Raw genomic sequence first — 18,351 nt, 5'->3', positions numbered from 1 at the left:
GAGAATTGTAGGGGCTGGAGGAGGTAACAGAGATAGGGAGGGAGGGGGGCGAGGGAGGGATTTGAACAGGAGGGTGAGAATTGTCGGGGCTGGAGGAGGTTACGGAGATAGGGAGGGAGGGGGCGAGGTGGGGATTTGAACAGGAGGATGAGAATTGTAGGGGCTGGAGGAGGTTACAGAGATAGGGAGGGAGGGAGCGAGGGAGGGATTTGAACAGGAGGATGAGAATTGTAGGGGCTGGAGGAGGTTACAGAGATAGGGAGGGCGGGGGCGAGGGACGGATTTGAACAGGAGGATGAGAATTGTAGGGGCTGGAGGAGGTTACGGAGATAGGGAGGGAGGGGGCGAGGTGGGGATTTGAAGAGGAGGATGAGAATTGTAGGGGCTGGAGGAGGTTACAGTGATTGGGAGGGAGGGGGCGAGGGAGGGATTTGAACAGGAGGATGGGAATTGTCGGGGCTGGAGGAGGTTACAGAGATAGGGAGGGAGGGGGCGAGGGAGGGATTTGAACAGGAGAATGAGAATTGTAGGGGCTGGAGGAGGTTACAGAGATAGGGAGGCAGGGAGGCGAGGGAGGGATTTGAACAGGAGAATGAGAATTGTAGGGGCTGAAGGTGGTTACAGAAATAGGGAGGGAGGGGGCGAGGGAGGGATTTGAAGAGGAGGATGAGAATTGTAGGGGCTGGAGAAGGTTTCAGAGATAGGGAGGGAGGGAGGGATTTGAACAGGAGGATGGGAATTGTCGGTGCTGGAGGAGGTTACAGAGATAGGGAGGGAGGGGGCGAGGGAGGGATTTGAACAGGAGGATGAGAATTGTAGGGGCTGGAGGAGGTTACAGAGATAGGGAGGGAGGGAGGGATTTGAACAGGAGGATGGGAATTGTCGGGGCTGGAGGAGGTTACAGAGATAGGGAGGGAGGGGGCGAGGGAGGGATTTGAACAGGAGGATGAGAATTGTAGGGGCTGGAGGAGGTTACAGAGATAGGGAGGGAGGGAGCGAGGGAGGGATTTGAACAGGAGGATGAGAATTGTAGGTGCTGGAGGAGGTTACAGAGATAGGGAGGGAGGGAGGGATTTGACCAGGAGGATGGGAATTGTCGCGGCTGGAGGAGGTTTCAGAGATAGGGAGGGATTTGAACAGGAGGATGAGAATTGTTGTGGCTGGAGGAGGTTACAGAGATAGGGAGGGAGGGAGGGAGGGATTTGAACAGGAGGATGGGAATTGTAGGGGCTGGAGAAGGTTTCAGAGATAGGGAGGGAGGGAGGGAGGGATTTGAACAGGAGGATGGGAATTGTAGGGGCTGGAGGAGGTTACAGAGATAGGGAGGGAGGGAGGGATTTGAACAGGAGGATGAGAATTGTTGGGGCTGGCGGTTGTGTACAGAGATAGGGAGGGATGGAGGCGAGGGAGGGATTTGAAGAGGAGGATGAGAATTGTAGGGGCTGGAGGAGGTTACAGAGATAGGGAGGGAGGGTGCTTTCCCTCCACAGTCGCTGATCTGATATTCCCTCTCGTGCTGTTACTATGCAGAGCGGCCTCCGCCACCCCAGATCGGACCAGCGGGGAGCTATCGCACCTTTATCACGGGAGAGACGGTGGAGGTGAGGTGCACAGCCCCCGTGGACCCCGGCAACTCCACATTCCTGCTGTACCAGGAGGGCACGAGGGAGGCGATCGCCCAGCGAAGGGTGGAGGCGGGGATCCAGTCCGCCACGTTCAACATCACCGGGCGCCGTTACAAGTTCCCCATGGTGCACTACGCCTGCGGATACACCGCGCGCATGTGGGAGCGGGATGTGGAGTCCGTACGCAGCAATTCCACCAACATCGTGGTGGAGGGTAAGTACAGCTGCATTATTCCTTTTGTCTGAAGAAAGCTCGTAGTCTTACAGTTGAAGTAGATGCTTTATTGTGTATGAGTTAGTTCTCTCTCCAGCGCTTATACTATGTTACATCTGCGCTGCCTGTCTGTGTCCTCCTCACCAGCTGTGAAGAGTGTCCTTACTTCCTGGTTGTCTATTATATACATGTCTGGTGCTCCCTCTAGTGGTCACTTAGTTGTAGTGTATTTACAATAACCCTTTGTATACAGTGATGCATATCACTACATCCCAAATTCACCAAAATTCACTAGACTCTGGGGTGGTCCCGGCGGATTGGAAATTAGCAAACGTGACACCACTGTTTAAAAAAGGAGGTCGGCAGAAAGTGGGTAATTATAGGCCAGTGAGCTTAACTTCGGTAGTAGGGAAGATGCTGGAATCTATCGTCAAGGAAGAAATAGCGAGGCATCTGGATGGAAATTGTCCCATTGGGCAGACGCAGCATGGGTTCATAAAGGGCAGGTCGTGCCTAACTAATTTAGTGGAATTTTTTGAGGACATTACCAGTGCGGTAGATAACGGGGAGCCAATGGATGTGGTATATCTGGATTTCCAGAAAGCCTTTGACAAGGTGCCACACAAAAGGTTGCTGCATAAGATAAAGATGCATGGCATTAAGGGGAAAGTAGGAGCATGGATAGAGGATTGGTTAATTAATAGAAAGCAAAGAGTGGGGATTAATGGGTGTTTCTCTGGTTGGCAATCAGTAGCTAGTGGTGTCCCTCAGGGATCAGTGTTGGGCCCACAACTGTTCACAATTTACACAGATGATTTGGAGTTGGGGACCAAGGGCAATGTGTCCAAGTTTGCAGACGACACTAAGATGAGTGGTAAAGCAAAAAGTGCAGAGGATACTGGAAGTCTGCAGAGGGATTTGGATAGGCTAAGTGAGTGGGCTAGGGTCTGGCAGATGGAATCCAATGTTGACAAATGTGAGGTTATCCATTTTGGTAGGAATAACAGCAGAAGGGATTATTATTTAAATGATAAAATATTAAAACATGCCGCTGTGCAGAGAGACCTGGGTGTGCTAGTGCATGAGTCGCAAAAAGTTGGTTTTCAGGTGCCAAAGGTGATTAACAAGGCAAATGGAAATTTGTCCTTCATTGCTAGAGGGATGGAGTTTAAGACTAGGGAGGTTATGCTGCAATTGTATAAGGTGTTAGTGAGGCCACATCTGGAGTATTGTGTTCAGTTTTGGTCTCCTTACCTGAGAAAGGACGTACTGGCGCTGGAGGGTGTGCAGAGGAGATTCACTAGGTTAATCCCAGAGCTGAAGGGGTTGGATTACGAGGAGAGGTTGAGTAGACTGGGACTGTACTCGTTGGAATTTAGAAGGATGAGGGGGGATCTTATAGAAACATATAAGATTATGAAGGGAATAGATAGGATAGATGCGGGCAGGTTGTTTCCACTGGCGGGTGAAAGCAGAACTAGGGGGCATAGCCTCAAAATAAGGGGAAGTAGGTTTAGGACTGAGTTTAGGAGGAACTTCTTCACCCAAAGGGGTGTGAATCTATGGAATTCCTTGCCCAGTGAAGCAGTAGAGGCTCCTTCATTAAATGTTTTTAAGATAAAGATAGATAGTTTTTTGAAGAATAAAGGGATTAAGGGTTATGGTGTTCGGGCCGGAAAGTGGAGCTGAGTCCACAAAAGATCAGCCATGATCTCATTGAATGGTGGAGCAGGCTCGAGGGGCCAGATGGCCTACTCCTGCTCCTAGTTTTATGTTCTTATTATCCCCCCCTTTTTCTTTTGACATATTTTCTGTACTTTGTTGAAGAAAAGTGTACAAAACAGGTAGATAAATGATGATATGTACAAGTTGTGATGATATTGCTGATTATACAAAGCCAATTAATATTTATGAGTTCAATCTTAAGTTAAAACATTTATGAGTCCAAACTTTATGAATTTGTTCAGTTGATGTATTTGTTTCTGTTCTTGCCGTGGTGATGTTGATGTCGTAATTTCTTTGTGAATGTCGTCAGTGTTCTTGTTTGTGAGCAACCAGCAAGTCGTCACGAGGCGTTCGAACGGTCGGACCACTGATGTTGACTGACCTGGACCTTTTCCTGTGTTCGCGGTATCGACCTCAGTGTGTCATCTGCCTTGAAAGCTGGTGTGCTTGTTTGTTCTGGAGCAAATGTGCGTTCGTGAGATTCGTTGCCGGGCCATGGTGCGTTTTGTAGTCTTGTCATTGTTTTGGAGGGTGCTGTTGCATTGCCCTTCGTGTGCGGAGCTGTACCCCGTTGCGGAGGTCGTTGTTTCGTCGTTGTTTGTTTCTGCCGTTTTGGTCTGTGTTGCTTTCGTTGTTGTTCTTGATGTGCTTGTTGTTCTTCTTCTTCTTCTTGTTGCGCTCAACGACTGTTCCGTGCGGATAATTTGAGTCATTCTCAGAGTTGTTGGTGTCAGTGTCCTAGAGTGATCTGATGTTGCGTTGATGTTGGGGGCATCAGTCCTTTGTGGCGGATTTGATTCCTCTCCTTCGCTTCCTTGGTGCTCCTCTTCGGGAGTCAAAATCTTCAAGGTTTCATTTTCTTGTGGGTCGTTTGGAGAGGAGGAGGTTTCAATTGCTGTGGCCCCACTGGAATCATGAGTGGTTGTAGTTTGATTGTTGAGTTCTTTTGCGCAGACGAGCTGAGAGAGAGCTAAGACGAGCAAGGAGGGGACATGAGAAGTATTTGGCAGGAAAGATCAAGGAAAACCCAAAAGCTTTCTATAGGTATGTCAGGAATAAGCGAATGACTAGGGAAAGAGTAGGACCAGTCAAGGACAGGGATGGGAAGTTGTGTGTGGAGTCTGAAGAGATAGGCGAGATACTAAATGAATATTTTTCGTCAGTATTCACTCAGGAAAAAGATAATGTTGTGGAGGAGAATGCTGAGCCCCAGGCTAATAGAATAGATGGCATTGAGGTACGTAGGGAAGAGGTGTTGGCAATTCTGGACAGGCTGAAAATAGATAAGTCCCCGGGACCTGATGGGATTTATCCTAGGATTCTATGGGAGGCCAGGGAAGAGATTGCTGGACCTTTGGCTTTGATTTTTATGTCATCATTGGCTACAGGAATAGTGCCAGAGGGCTGGAGGACAGCAAATGTGGTCCCTTTGTTCAAAAAGGGGAGCAGAGACAACCCCGGCAACTATAGACCGGTGAGCCTCACGTCTGTAGTGGGTAAAGTCTTGGAGGGGATTATAAGGGACAAGATTTATAATCATCTAGATAGGAATAATATGATCAGGGATAGTCAGCATGGCTTTGTGAAGGGTAGGTCATGCCTCACAAACCTTATTGAGTTCTTTGAGAAGGTGACTGAACAGGTAGACGAGGGTAGAGCAGTTGATGTGGTGTATATGGATTTCAGCAAAGCGTTTGATAAGGTTCCCCACGGTAGGCTATTGCAAAAAATACGGAGGCTGGGGATTGAGGGTGATTTAGAGATGTGGATCAGAAATTGGCTAGCTGAAAGAAGACAGAGGGTGGTGGTTGATGGGAAATGTTCAGAATGGAGTACAGTCACAAGTGGAGTACCACAAGGATCTGTTCTGGGGCCGTTGCTGTTTGTCATTTTTATCAATGACCTAGAGGAAGGCGCAGAAGGGTGGGTGAGTAAATTTGCAGACGATACTAAAGTCGGTGGTGTTGTCGATAGTGTGGAAGGATGTAGCAGGTTACAGAGGGATATAGATAAGCTGCAGAGCTGGGCTGAGAGGTGGCAAATGGAGTTTAATGTAGAGAAGTGTGAGGTGATTCACTTTGGAAGGAATAACAGGAATGCGGAATATTTGGCTAATGGTAAAGTTCTTGAAAGTGTGGCTGAGCAGAGGGATCTAGGTGTCCATGTACATAGATCCCTGAAAGTTGCCACGCAGGTTGATAGGGTTGTGAAGAAGGCCTATGGAGTGTTGGCCTTTATTGGTAGAGGGATTGAGTTCCGGAGTCGGGAGGTCATGTTGCAGCTGTACAGAACTCTGGTCCGGCCGCATTTGGAGTATTGCGTACAGTTCTGGTCACCGCATTACAGGAAGGACGTGGAGGCTTTGGAGCGGGTGCAGAGGAGATTTACCAGGATGTTGCCTGGTATGGAGGGAAAATCTTATGAGGAAAGGCTGACGGACTTGAGGTTGTTTTCGTTGGAGAGAAGAAGATTAAGAGGAGACTTAATAGAGGCATACAAAATGATCAGGGGGTTGGATAGGGTGGACAGTGAGAGCCTTCTCCCGCGGATGGATATGGCTGGCACGAGGGGACATAACTTTAAACTGAGGGGTAATAGATATAGGACAGAGGTCAGAGGTAGGTTCTTTACGCAAAGAGTGGTGAGGCCGTGGAATGCCCTACCTGCTACAGTAGTGAACTCGCCAACATTGAGGGCATTTAAAAGTTTATTGGATAAACATATGGATGATAATGGCATAGTGTAGGTTAGATGGCTTTTGTTTCGGTGCAACATCGTGGGCCGAAGGGCCTGTACTGCGCTGTATCGTTCTATCTTCTATGTTCTATGTTCTATGAGATCGGCCAGCCTCGCTGCGATGTTTTGCACATCTGGTACGTCGATTCTGATCACATTGTCACTATTCTCACAGACAGTGGGTCGACATTCATGGTCTTCCTGTTGTTCACGTGAGCTTGGTCAACTTTCATAGTCTGCTTCTGCCTGCTCAGAGCAGATTGATAGACCTTCATAAGCCCATAAGCCATAGGAGCGGGAGTCAGGCCATTCGGCCCATCGAGTCCACTCCACCATTCAATCATGGCCGATTTCAACTCCATTTACCCGCGCTCTCTCCATAGCCCTTAATTCCTCGGGAAATCGAGAATTTATCAACTTCTGTCTTAAAGACACTCAACGTCCCGGCCTCCACCGCCCTCTGTGGCAATGAATTCCACAGACCCACCACTCTCTGGCTGAAGAAATTTCTCCTCATCGCTGTTCTAAAGTGACTCCCTTTTATTCTGAGGCTGTGCCCCCCGGGTCCTAGTCTCCTCTGCGAATGGAAACAACTTCCCTACGTCCACCCTATCTAAGCCATTCATTATCTTGTAAGTTTCTATTAGATCTCCCCTCAACCTCCTAAACTCCAATGAATATAATCCCAGGATCCTCAGACGTTCATCGTATGTTAGGCCTACCATTCCTGGGATCATCCGTGTGAATCTCCGCTGGACCCACTCCAGCGCCAGTATGCCCTTCCTGAGGTGTGGGGCCCAAAATTGCTCACAGTATTCTAAATGGGGCCTAACTAATGCTTTATAAAGCTTCAGAAGCACATCCCTGCTTTTATATTCCAAGCCTCTTGAAATGAATGACAACATTGCATTTGCTTTCTTAATTACGGACTCAACCTGCAAGTTTACCTTTAGAGAATCCTGGACTAGGACTCCCAAGTCCCTTTGCACTTCAGCATTATGAATTTTGTCACCGGTTAGAAAATAGTCCATGCCTCTATTCTTTTTTCCAAGGTGCAAGACCTCGCACTTGCCCACGTTGAATTTCATCAGCCATTTCTTGGACCACTCTCCGAAACTGTCTAAATCTTTCTGCAGCCTCCTTCGTGGTCGCCTTCGTGCATGGACTTAGGTCTGGACACTTTAGCTGCGTCCATTTTGGAGTCTGTCAACAAGCTCTCTGTGGAGTCTTTCATCGCTCTCTGTGTGGAGTCTTTCATCGCTCTCTCTGTGGAGTCTTTCATCGCTCTCTGCGTGGAGTCTTTCATCGCTCTCTGTGGAGGCTTTCATCGCTCTCTGTGTGGAGTCTTTCATCGCTCTCTGTGTGGAGTCTTTCATCGCTCTCTCTGTGGAGTCTTTCATCGCTCTCTGTGTGGAGTCTTTCATCGCTCTCTGTGTGGAGCCTTTCATCGCTCTCTCTGTGGAGCCTTTCATCGCTCTCTCTGTGGAGTCTTTCATCGCTCTCTGTGTGGAGTCTTTCATCGCTCTCTGTGTGGAGTCTTTCATCGCTCTCTCTGTGGAGTCTTTCATCGCTCTCTGTGTGGAGTCTTTCATCGCTCTCTGTGTGGAGCCTTTCATCGCTCTCTGTGTGGAGTCTTTCATCGCTCTCTGTGTGGAGCCTTTCATCGCTCTCTGTGTGTAGCCTTTCATCGCTCTCTCTGTGGAGTCTTTCATCGCTCTCTCTGCGTGGAGTCTTTCATCGCTCTCTGTGTGGAGTCTTTCATCGCTCTCTGTGTGGAGTCTTTCATCGCTCTCTGTGTGGAGTCTTTCATCGCTCTCTGTGTGGACTCTTTCATCGCTCTCTCTGTGTGGAGTCTTTCATCGCTCTCTGTTTGGAGTCTTTCATCGCTCTCTGTGTGGAGTCTTTCATCGCTCTCTCTGTGGAGTCTTTCATCGCTCTCTCTGTGTGGAGTCTTTCATCGCTCTCTCTGTGGAGTCTTTCATCGCTCTCTGTGTGGAGTCTTTCATCGCTCTCTCTGTGGAGTCTTTCATCGCTCTCTGTGTGGAGCCTTTCATCGCTCTCTGTGTGGAGTCTTTCATCGCTCTCTGTGTGGAGTCTTTCATCGCTCTCTCTGTGGAGTCTTTCATCGCTCTCTGTGTGGAGTCTTTCATCGCTCTCTGTGTGGAGCCATTCATCGCTCTCTGTGTGGAGTCTTTCATCGCTCTCTCTGTGTGGAGTCTTTCATCGCTCTCTCTGTGGAGTCTTTCATCGCTCTCTGTGTGGAGCCTTTCATCGCTCCCTGTGTGGAGTCTTTCATCGCTCTCTGTATGGAGTCTTTCATCGCTCTCTGTGTGGAGCCTTTCATCGCTCTCTGTGTGGAGTCTTTCATCGCTCTCTGTGTGGAGCCTTTCATCGCTCTCTCTGTGTGGAGCCATTCATCGCTCTCTGTGTGGAGTCTTTCATCGCTCTCTGTGTGGAGCCTTTCATCGCTCTCTGTGTGGAGTCTTTCATCGCTCTCTGTATGGAGTCTTTCATCGCTCTCTCTGTGGAGTCTTTCATCGCTCTCTGTGTGGAGTCTTTCATCGCTCTCTGTGTGGAGTCTTTCATCGCTCTCTGTGTGGAGTCTTTCATCGCTCTCTCTGTGGAGTCTTTCATCGCTCTCTCTGTGGAGTCTTTCATCGCTCTCTCTGTGGAGTCTTTCATCGCTCTCTGTGTGTAGCCTTTCATCGCTCTCTCTGTGTGGAGTCTTTCATCGCTCTCTGTGTGGAGTCTTTCATCGCTCTCTGTGTGTAGCCTTTCATCGCTCTCTGTGTGGAGTCTTTCATCGCTCTCTGTGTGGAGTCTTTCATCGCTCTCTGTGTGGAGTCTTTCATCGCTCTCTCTGTGTGTAGCCTTTCATCGCTCATTCTGTGTGGAGTCTTTCATCGCTCTCTGTGTGGAGTCTTTCATCGCTCTCTGTGTGGAGTCTTTCATCGCTCTCTGTGTGGAGTCTTTCATCGCTCTCTCTGTGTGTAGCCTTTCATCGCTCATTCTGTGTGGAGTCTTTCATCGCTCTCTGTGTGGAGTCTTTCATCGCTCTCTGTGTGGAGTCTTTCATCGCTCTCTGTGTGGAGTCTTTCATCGCTCTCTGTGTGGAGTCTTTCATCGCTCTCTGTGGAGTCTTTCATCGCTCTCTGTGTGGAGTCTTTCATCGCTCTCTCTGTGGAGTCTTTCATCACTCTCTGTATGGAGTCTTTCATCGCTCTCTGTGTGGAGTCTTTCATCGCTCTCTGTGTGTAGCCTTTCATCGCTCTCTCTGTGGATTCTTTCATCGCTCTCTCTGTGGAGTCTTTCATCGCTCTCTGTGTGGAGTCTTTCATCGCTCTCTCTGTGGAGTCTTTCATCGCTCTCTCTGTGTGGATTCTTTCATCGCTCTCTCTGTGGAGTCTTTCATCGCTCTCTCTGTGTGGAGTCTTTCATCGCTCTCTGTGTGGAGCCTTTCATCGCTCTCTGTGTGGAGTCTTTCATCGCTCTCTCTGTGGAGCCTTTCATCGCTCTCTCTGTGGAGTCTTACATCGCTCTCTGTGTGGACTCTTTCATCGCTCTCTCTGTGGAGCCTTTCATCACTCTGTGTGTGGAGTCTTACATCGCTCTCTGTGTGGAGTCTTTCATCGCTCTCTGTCTGGAGTCTTTCATCGCTCTCTGTGTGGAGTCTTTCATCGCTCTCTGTCTGGAGTCTTTCATCGCTCTCTGCGTGGAGTCTTTCATCGCTCTCTGTGTGGAGCCTTTCATCGCTCTCTGTGTGGAGTCTTTCATCGCTCTCTCTGTAGAGTCTTTCATCGCTCTCTCTGTGTGGAGTCTTTCATCGCTCTCTCTGTGGAGCCTTTCATCGCTCTCTCTGTGGAGTCTTACATCGCTCTCTGTGTGGACTCTTTCATCGCTCTCTCTGTGGAGCCTTTCATCACTCTGTGTGTAGAGTCTTACATCGCTCTGTGTGTTGAGCCTATCATCGCTCTCTCTGTGTGGAGTCTTTCATCGCTCTCTGTGTGGAGTCTTTCATCGCTCTCTGTGTGGAGTCTTTCATCGCTCTCTGTGTGGAGCCTTTCATCACTCTCTCTGTGGAGTCTTTCATCGCTCTCTGTGTGGAGTCTTTCATCGCTCTCTCTGCGGAGTCTTTCATCGCTCTCTGCGTGGAGTCTTTCATCGCTCTCTGTGTGGAGCCTTTCATCGCTCTCTCTGTGTGGAGTCTTTCATCGCTCTCTCTGTGTGGAGACTTTCATCGCTCTCTCTGTGGAGTCTTTCATCGCTCTCTGTGTGGAGTCTTTCATCGCTCTCTGCGTGGAGTCTTTCATCGCTCTCTGTGTGGAGTCTTTCATCGCTCTCTGTGTGGAGTCTTTCATCGCTCTCTGTGTGGAGTCTTTCATCGCTCTGTGTGTGGAGTCTTTCATCGCTCTCTGTGTGGCGTCTTTCATCGCTCTCTCTGTGGAGTCTTTCATCGCTCTCTCTGTGTGGAGTCTTTCATCGCTCTCTGCGGAGTCTTTCATCGCTCTCTGCGTGGAGCCTTTCATCGCTCATTCTGTGTGGAGTCTTTCATCGCTCTCTGCGTGGAGTCTTTCATCGCTCATTCCGTGTGGAGTCTTTCATCGCTCTCTGTGTGGAGTCTTTCATCGCTCTCTGTGTGGAGTCTTTCATCGCTCTCTGCGTGGAGTCTTTCATCGCTCTCTGCGTGGAGTCTTTCATCGCTCTCTGTGTGGAGTCTTTCATCGCTCTCTGTGTGGAGTCTTTCATCGCTCTCTGTGTGGAGTCTTTCATCGCTCTGTGTGTGGAGTCTTTCATCGCTCTCTGTGTGGCGTCTTTCATCGCTCTCTCTGTGGAGTCTTTCATCGCTCTCTCTGTGTGGAGTCTTTCATCGCTCTCTGTGGAGTCTTTCATCGCTCTCTGCGTGGAGCCTTTCATCGCTCATTCTGTGTGGAGTCTTTCATCGCTCTCTGCGTGGAGTCTTTCATCGCTCATTCCGTGTGGAGTCTTTCATCGCTCTCTGTGTGGAGTCTTTCATCGCTCTCTGTGTGGAGTCTTTCATCGCTCTCTGCGTGGAGTCTTTCATCGCTCTCTGCGTGGAGTCTTTCATCGCTCTCTGTGTGGAGTCTTTCATCGCTCTCTGCGTGGAGTCTTTCATCGCTCTCTGTGGAGTCTTTCATCGCTCTCTGCGTGGAGCCTTTCATCGCTCATTCTGTGTGGAGTCTTTCATCGCTCTCTGCGTGGAGTCTTTCATCGCTCATTCCGTGTGGAGTCTTTCATCGCTCTCTGTGTGGAGTCTTTCATCGCTCTCTGCGTGGAGTCTTTCATCGCTCTCTGCGTGGAGTCTTTCATCGCTCTCTGTGTGGAGTCTTTCATCGCTCTCTGTGTGGAGTCTTTCATCGCTCTCTGTGTGTAGCCTTTCATCGCTCTCTCTGTGGATTCTTTCATCGCTCTCTCTGTGGAGTCTTTCATCGCTCTCTGTGTGGAGTCTTTCATCGCTCTCTCTGTGGAGTCTTTCATCGCTCTCTCTGTGTGGATTCTTTCATCGCTCTCTCTGTGGAGTCTTTCATCGCTCTCTCTGTGTGGAGTCTTTCATCGCTCTCTGTGTGGAGCCTTTCATCGCTCTCTGTGTGGAGTCTTTCATCGCTCTCTCTGTGGAGCCTTTCATCGCTCTCTCTGTGGAGTCTTACATCGCTCTCTGTGTGGACTCTTTCATCGCTCTCTCTGTGGAGCCTTTCATCACTCTGTGTGTGGAGTCTTACATCGCTCTCTGTGTGGAGTCTTTCATCGCTCTCTGTCTGGAGTCTTTCATCGCTCTCTGTGTGGAGTCTTTCATCGCTCTCTGTCTGGAGGCTTTCATCGCTCTCTGCGTGGAGTCTTTCATCGCTCTCTGTGTGGAGCCTTTAATCGCTCTCTGTGTGGAGTCTTTCATCGCTCTCTCTGTAGAGTCTTTCATCGCTCTCTCTGTGTGGAGTCTTTCATCGCTCTCTCTGTGGAGCCTTTCATCGCTCTCTCTGTGGAGTCTTACATCGCTCTCTGTGTGGACTCTTTCATCGCTCTCTCTGTGGAGCCTTTCATCACTCTGTGTGTAGAGTCTTACATCGCTCTGTGTGTTGAGCCTATCATCGCTCTCTCTGTGTGGAGTCTTTCATCGCTTTCTGTGTGGAGTCTTTCATCGCTCTCTGTGTGGAGTCTTTCATCGCTCTCTGTGTGGAGCCTTTCATCACTCTCCCTGTGGAGTCTTTCATCGCTCTCTGTGTGGAGTCTTTCATCGCTCTCTCTGTGGAGTCTTTCATCGCTCTCTGTGTGGAGCCTTTCATCGCTCTCTCTGTGTGGAGTCTTTCATCGCTCTCTCTGTGTGGAGACTTTCATCGCTCTCTCTGTGGAGTCTTTCATCGCTCTCTGTGTGGAGTCTTTCATCGCTCTCTGTGTGGAGTCTTTCATCGCTCTCTGTGTGGAGTCTTTCATCGCCCTCTGTGTGGAGTCTTTCATCGCTCTCTGTGTGGAGTCTTTCATCGCTCTCTGCGTGGAGTCTTTCATCGCTCTCTCTGTGGAGCCTTTCATCGCTCTCTCTGTGGAGTCTTACATCGCTCTCTGTGTGGACTCTTTCATCGCTCTCTCTGTGGAGCCTTTCATCACTCTGTGTGTAGAGTCTTACATCGCTCTGTGTGTTGAGCCTATCATCGCTCTCTCTGTGTGGAGTCTTTCATCGCTTTCTGTGTGGAGTCTTTCATCGCTCTCTGTGTGGAGTCTTTCATCGCTCTCTGTGTGGAGCCTTTCATCACTCTCCCTGTGGAGTCTTTCATCGCTCTCTGTGTGGAGTCTTTCATCGCTCTCTCTGTGGAGTCTTTCATCGCTCTCTGTGTGGAGCCTTTCATCGCTCTCTCTGTGTGGAGTCTTTCATCGCTCTCTCTGTGTGGAGACTTTCATCGCTCTCTCTGTGGAGTCTTTCATCGCTCTCTGTGTGGAGTCTTTCATCGCTCTCTGTGTGGAGTCTTTCATCGCTCTCTGTGTGGAGTCTTTCATCGCCCTCTGTGTGGAGTCTTTCATCGCTCTCTGTGTGGAGTCTTTCATCGCTCTCTGCGTGGAGTCTTTCATCGCTCTCTCTGTGGAGTCTTTCATCGCTCTCTCTGTGTGGAGTCTTTCATCGCTCTCTCTGTGGAGCCTTTCATCGCTCTCTCTGTGGAGTCTTACATCGCTCTCTGTGTGGACTCTTTCATCGCTCTCTCTGTGGAGCCTTTCATCGCTCTCTGTGTGGACTCTTTCATCGCTCTCTCTGTGGAGCCTTTCATCACTCTGTGTGTAGAGTCTTACATCGCTCTGTGTGTTGAGCCTATCATCGCTCTCTCTGTGTGGAGTCTTTCATCGCTTTCTGTGTGGAGTCTTTCATCGCTCTCTGTGTGGAGTCTTTCATCGCTCTCTGTGTGGAGCCTTTCATCGCTCTCTGTGTGGAGCCTTTCATCACTCTCCCTGTGGAGTCTTTCATCGCTCTCTGTGTGGAGTCTTTCATCGCTCTCTGTGTGGAGCCTTTCATCACTCTCCCTGTGGAGTCTTTCATCGCTCTCTCTGTGTGGAGTCTTTCATCGCTCTCTGTGTGGAGCCTTTCATCACTCTCCCTGTGGAGTCTTTCATCGCTCTCTGTGTGGAGTCTTTCATCGCTCTCTCTGTGGAGTCTTTCATCGCTCTCTGTGTGGAGCCTTTCATCGCTCTCTCTGTGTGGAGTCTTTCATCGCTCTCTCTGTGTGGAGACTTTCATCGCTCTCTCTGTGGAGTCTTTCATCGCTCTCTGTGTGGAGTCTTTCATCGCTCTCTGCGTGGAGTCTTTCATCGCTCTCTGCGTGGAGTCTTTCATCGCTCTCTGTGTGGAGCCTTTCATCGCTCTCTGTGTGGAGTCTTTCATCGCTCTCTGTGTGGAGTCTTTCATCGCTCTCTGCGTGGAGTCTTTCATCGCTCTCTCTGTGGAGTCTTTCATCGCTCTCTGTGTGGCGTCTTTCATCGCTCTCTCTGTGGAGTCTTTCATCGCTCTCTGTGTGGCGTCTTTCATCGCTCTCTCTGTGTGGAGTCTTTCATCGCTCTCTGTGTGGAGTCTTTCATCGCTCATTCTGTGTGGAGTCTTTCATCGCTCTCTGCGTGGAGTCTTTCATCGCTCATTCCGTGTGGAGTCTTTCATCGCTCTCTGTGTGGAGTCTTTCATCGCTCTCTGCGTGGAGTCTTTCATCGCTCATTCCGTGTGGAGTCTTTCATCGCTCTCTGTGTGGAGTCTTTCATCGCTCTCTGTGTGGAGTCTTTCATCGCTCTCTGTGTGGAGCCGTGCAGCGTTCTCACTGTCGAGTTGATCTGTGCTCTCTCAATGGCGCCGTTCAGTACTCGCTTTGTGGCGTCATTTTAGCCTTGGATATTTGACAGGTTGCTGTCATCCAAGTATCGACGATCTGCCATTGCGTCGTGGTATTGGATTAATCGACCGTGAGTAGAGTCGTGCTTGAGCTTTTCAACCGCGTTGCTGATGCTGTGATCAGCAGCTCCGAATAACTCAGCCATGTCTGAGTAGTATTTCCACTTAAGGGGCAATTTAGCGCGGCCAATCCACCTACCCTGCCCATCTTTGGGTTGTGGGGGCGAATGTGCAAACTCCACACGGACAGCGACCCAGAGCCGGGATTCGAACCCGGGGCCGCGGCGCCGTGAGGCAGCAGGGCTAACCAACCCCGTCGCCGCGCCGCCCCGGGCAGTGTTGTTTTAAGTGGGTGCGGTCCGAGTCATCTGACGTCATGACGCTCGTGGCGTAAAGCGTAGGAATCGATCGTGCCTGCGCGAATCGATTTTTCTTCACGCTGCGCTTTTCCGTAAACTGCGCGGCGCGGCTTGCACATGCGCAGATCGATCTGCGCCCAAAGCGTCTTTTTTTCAATTGCGCACACGCGGCTGCCTTTTCCTGCGCATGCGCAGACCCAGATTCGCGTCTTTTGTTGCCCGGGCAGTTTAAAATGGGCTCAGTCGCCATTTTAACTTCTTCAAACCCGTGGAAAAAAAAACCTCTTCGCCCTGTTGAAACCTTAAAGTTATTTTCTTCTTGCGATCCGCACTTGTCAATCGCGATTTCCAGCGTTCAACCTCTCTGTGCCGATCGTGATTGTTTGAGGTTCGCATCACTCGTTCCCTGTGCAATTTGGTCTCCAAGCGTTGAATGTCTTAAAGCAGCATTGCTACTGGTGTTGCCGTGATCTTCAAATTTTTTTTAAGCATTACTTCTAATTTGGTGTTGTCGTCACCTTTCAAGTAATTAAAGCAGTGATAGATTTCCCTAGCTTCATGCCCTGCTAGTCGCAGTGCTATTTTCATTTATTCTGAGGCCGTGCTCAACTCATTTGCTCCGATATATAGTTCGAACGTCTGTTTAAAGATTTTCCATCTATGACTTAAGTTACTTTTCAGCTGCGGTGGTGTTTCCGACCTTGCTTTGTCTGCAACCTTCTAGTAAGCGTTCTGCAGCCACCTGGTACCATGTATTATTCCTTGTGTCTGAATAAAGCTCATAGTCTTACAGTTGAAGTAGATGCTTTATTGTGTATGAGTTTGTTCTCTCTCCAGCGCTTATACTATGTTACATCTGAGCTGCTTGTCTGTGTCCTGCTCACCAGCTGTGAAGCGTGTCCTCACTTCCTGTTTGTCTATTATATACATCTCTGGTGCTCCCTCTAGTGGTTACTTAGTTGTAGTGTATTTACATTAACCCCTTGTGTATATACAGTGATGCATATCACTCCAGCAGCAAGCAGACAATCCCCCCCCCCTGGGTTCGGCCGTGTCAGGTAGGCCCGATCGACTCCTTTGTGACAGCAGACAGCCGTCGGGGGGAGTACCTCCCTCGCCTCCCCCTCCCTCCCTATCTCTGCGACCGCCTGCAACACTCCGGGATCTCTGCGCTCCTCCGATTCCGGCCTCTCGAGCCCCCCTCCCTCGATTTCCGTCACTCCGCCTTGGCGGGTCCCGGGCTCGATTCCCCGCTGGGTCACTGTCTGTGCGGAGTCTGCACGTCCTCCCCCGTGTGTGCGTGGGTTTCCTCCGGGGGCTCCGGTTTCCTCCCGCAGTCCAAAGACCTGCGGGTTAGGTGGATTGGCCATGATAAATTGCCCTTAGTGTCCAAAATTGGCCTTAGTGTCCAAAAAGGTTAGGAGGGGTTATTGGGTTACGGGGATGGAGTGGAAGTGAGGGCTTATGTAGGTCGGTGCAGACTCGATGGGCCGAATGGCCTCCTTTTGCACTGTATGTTCTATTTCCTGAGGCGGGGCCCAAAGCCTGGAATTTCCTCCCTGAAACTTTTTTCTTCTCTCTCTGTCTCTCTCTCTCTCCCCTTCTGTCTCTCTCCATCTCTCTTTCTCTCTGCCTCTGTCTCTCGTTCTCTGTCTCTCCCTCTCTCCCTGTCTCTGTCTCTCTCTCTCTGCCTCTGTCTCTCTCTCTCTCTATCTCTCTGTGTCTCTCTCTCTCTGTCTCTCCCTCTCTCCCTGTCTCTCTCTCCCTGTCTCTCTCTCCCTGTCTCTCTCTCTCCCTGTCTCTCTCTCTCTCTGTCTCTCTCTGTCTCTGTCACTCTCTCTGTCTCTGTCACTCTCTCGCTCTCTCTCTCTCACTGTCTCTCTCTGTCTCTCTCTCTCTGTCACTCTCTCTCTGTCACTCTCTGTCTCTCTCTCTCTGTCTCTCTCCCTCTCTCTCTCTCCCTCTGTCTCTCTCTGTGTCTCTCTCCATCTCTTTCTGTGTTTCCCTCTCTCTGCCCTCTCTCTCTCTCTGTCTCTCTGTGTCTCTCTCTCTCTGTCTCTCCCTCTCTCCCTGTCTCTCTCTCCCTGTCTCTCTCTCCCTGTCTCTCTCTCTCCCTGTCTCTCTCTCTCTCTCTCTCTCTCTGTCTCTCTCTCTCTCTGCCTCTCTCTCTCTCTGTCTCTCTCTGCCTCTCTCTCTCTCTGTCTCTCTCTCTCTCTCCCTCTTTCTGTGGCTCTTGCTGTCTCTGTCTCTGTTGCTCTCTCTGCCTCATCCTCTCTCTCACTCTTTCTCTTCTATCTTGGTCACTGTCTTGCTCCCTCTATTTCTCTGTCTCTCTTTCTTTCTCTGTCTCTCTCTCTGTTCCTCTATCTCTCTCTCTGTCTCTCTGTCTCTCTCTCTCTCTCTGTCTCTTTCTCTCTCTCTCTGTCTCGCTCTGTTTCTCTCTCTATCTCTCCCTCTCTCTCTGTCTCGGTCTGTCTCTCTCTGACTCTCTCTCTGTCTCTTTCTCTCTGTCTCTTTCTCTCTCTGCCTCTCTCTCTCTGTCTCTCTCTCTCTCTGTCTCCCTGTCTCTGTCTCTGTCTCTCTCTCTCTGTCTCTCTCTGTCTCCCTCTCTCTCTCTCTCTCTCTCTCTGTCTCTCTCTCTCTCTGTCTCTCTCTGTCTCCCTCTCTCTCTCTCTCTCTCTCTGTCTCTCTCTGTCTCTCTCTCTCTCTCTCTCTCTCTCTGTCTCTCTCTGTCTCCTCTCTCTCTCTCTCTCTGTCTCTCTCTGTCTCCACTCTCTCTCTCTCTCTCTGTCTCTCTCTGTCTCCCTCTCTCTCTGTCCTCTCTCTGTCTCTCTCTCTCTCTCTGTCTCTCTCATGTCTCCCCTCTCTCTCTCTCTCTCTCTGTCTCTCTCTGTCTCTCTCTCTCTCTCTCTCTCTCTGTCTCTCTCTGTCTCCTCTCTCTCCTCTCTCTGTCTCTCTCTGTCTCCCTCTCTCTCTCTCTCTCTGTCTCTCTCTGTCTCCCTCTCTCTCTGTCTCTCTCTGTCTCCCTCTCTCTCTCTCTCTCTCTCTGTCTCTCTCTGTCTCCCTTCTCATCTCTCTCTCTGTCTCTCTCTCTCTGTCTCTCTGTCTCTGTCTCTCCTCTCTTGTCATAATATACACCAGTATATCATGGTGCGGACACACACACTGATGGACACACAGAGGGGACCAATCAGGATACACAACACCGCAGCCAATCACCAGTGAGAGCACACGCACTATAAAGACAGGAGACAGGAGAGTTCCCGCTCATTCTAGTAGCAGCGAGCCAGGAGGACAGAGCTCACAGCCTGCAACACAGAC

At 50.0% G+C, this 18,351-nt stretch overlaps 1 protein-coding gene across 1 annotated transcript in view; it reads left to right on the top strand.

Annotated features, from left to right (window-relative positions):
* LOC140399629 (immunoglobulin superfamily member 1-like) overlaps nt 1–18,351 on the top strand; it is a 646,087-nt gene that overhangs the window by 300,830 nt on the left and 326,906 nt on the right. Inside the window, exon 6 of the mRNA XM_072489165.1 lies at nt 1,531–1,839. Coding sequence (XP_072345266.1) covers nt 1,531–1,839 — 309 coding nt within the window. The remainder of the gene's footprint in view (nt 1–1,530; nt 1,840–18,351) is intronic.

The sequence above is a fragment of the Scyliorhinus torazame genome, chromosome 23, assembly GCF_047496885.1.
Source record: "Scyliorhinus torazame isolate Kashiwa2021f chromosome 23, sScyTor2.1, whole genome shotgun sequence".
Lineage (NCBI taxonomy): Eukaryota > Metazoa > Chordata > Chondrichthyes > Carcharhiniformes > Scyliorhinidae > Scyliorhinus > Scyliorhinus torazame.
This window is presented reverse-complemented; position numbering and strand designations above follow the sequence as displayed.